The sequence below is a fragment of the Aplysia californica genome, unplaced genomic scaffold (genome assembly GCF_000002075.1).
Source record: "Aplysia californica isolate F4 #8 unplaced genomic scaffold, AplCal3.0 scaffold01315, whole genome shotgun sequence".
NCBI classification, from domain to species: domain Eukaryota; kingdom Metazoa; phylum Mollusca; class Gastropoda; order Aplysiida; family Aplysiidae; genus Aplysia; species Aplysia californica.
The window spans coordinates 157,123-158,508 of record NW_004798585.1 but is presented as its reverse complement, the minus strand read 5'-3'; the positions used below and the strand labels follow the sequence as shown (position 1 = coordinate 158,508).

The 1,386-nt window shown below is 44.8% G+C and overlaps 1 protein-coding gene across 1 annotated transcript; it reads left to right on the top strand.

Moving 5' to 3' along the window:
* Window positions 1-440: 440 nt before the first annotated feature.
* On the top strand, window positions 441-974 carry LOC106013819. The gene has a single exon (XM_013090517.1). The coding sequence runs from the start codon at window positions 441-443 to the stop codon at window positions 972-974; it is 534 nt and encodes a 177-aa protein (XP_012945971.1).
* Window positions 975-1,386: the final 412 nt, after the last annotated feature.

Genomic DNA, 1,386 nt, shown 5'->3' with positions numbered 1-1,386 from the left:
AAACACAACAATTTAAACCATAATTCCAATCTCCAGGTTGCACAGTGAATTTTGAAACTCAAAATTACAAACTAAACAGTAAATGTTCCACTTTTCACTCGTTTGTAAAAGCCGCTGTTGCTTTAAAAGCTATATAGGGTTACTTCCGAAAGCGATAAATCTTGCCCTCGAGACGCCATTGTTTTCGGTCTTCAATTCTTCACAGGTCACGTGGTACAGTGCCCGTTCTATGAGTGTAGAATTCTGTGAGAGAAGCAGACAGGTCCATCGTTGCGGGGGGTGGAATCGGACAAAGTGTGGGATTGCTGGATTTGGAAGATGTATGACGTGGGTTTCACTCATATGACCGTTACGGTAGCCTTGACGACAATCCCGGGTCACCTTGAAACGTCCGGCTAACGGGGCTCTGGTGAAACCACGACAAGCCTAGCGTGCCGGTGATGGATTATTTATTGTTAAAGAAAATCATTGGAGAAAGAAACAGACGGACCCAAACGGAAAACGACCCTGAAACGGAAGAGGACGACGAGAAAGAACGAGCACTTGGAAAGTTTCTGGGACGACTTTATGAAGAGATGGAGAATACCGATGATGGTAATTCAGACAGCAGACGGAAGGGAACTGGAATCAAACAGATCCTTGAGGACTACGTCCTGATTTGGAGTTGCGGGGATGGGACAACTAGGGCAACACATGGTGTAGATTTTATTCTACACCCGGATACTGCTAAGAATGTGTTGGAAACAGAGTTTATCTCGGAGAGGATTATCAAAATCCGAGTAAGAGGAGAACAAAAGATCTCAAACTTCACCCAAGCTTATGCACCTTGCAATGACTCCTGCAGCGAAGAACAAAAAGAGGATTTCTTTGAGAAGATGGCAGACACCATGGGCACCGTCACAGACAGGGAAGAACTTATTGTCATGGGAAATTTCAATGGAAGAGTGGGTAAGAGAAGAACACATAGAGACTAGTTCCTAGGCCCACACAGCGACACAAACACAGAGTGCAACTACAACGGGGAACAGCTACTAGCACTGTGTGCAAAATACGCACCGTGGATCACAAACACCTTTTACCAACACAGACCCAGTCAGAAACAAACTTGGTACAGATGGAACGATCTGAATGTATCATCACAGATAGATTTCGTCTTGACACGAATAGAAGAAGAACCACGGACGCGAGAGCCATCCCAAATGCAGCCCTGAACACTGACCACCGTCCAGTTATCTTATTTATAAAGTAGCGGAATGAAAGAACGAAGGAAAGAAAGAGGAAAGAAACAGACGGACAGGTCAACTTAAGAAAACTCCAGAAGGAAGAAGTATGACAGGAAGTGAAGACAGCAGTCACACAGAAGCTGAAGGAAGTAGACAGCTCAGA

What these genes read in the sequence shown, in the direction of transcription:
- LOC106013819 (XM_013090517.1), top strand. Translation starts at nt 441, where the DNA reads ATGGATTATTTATTGTTAAAGAAAATCATTGGAGAAAGAAACAGACGG.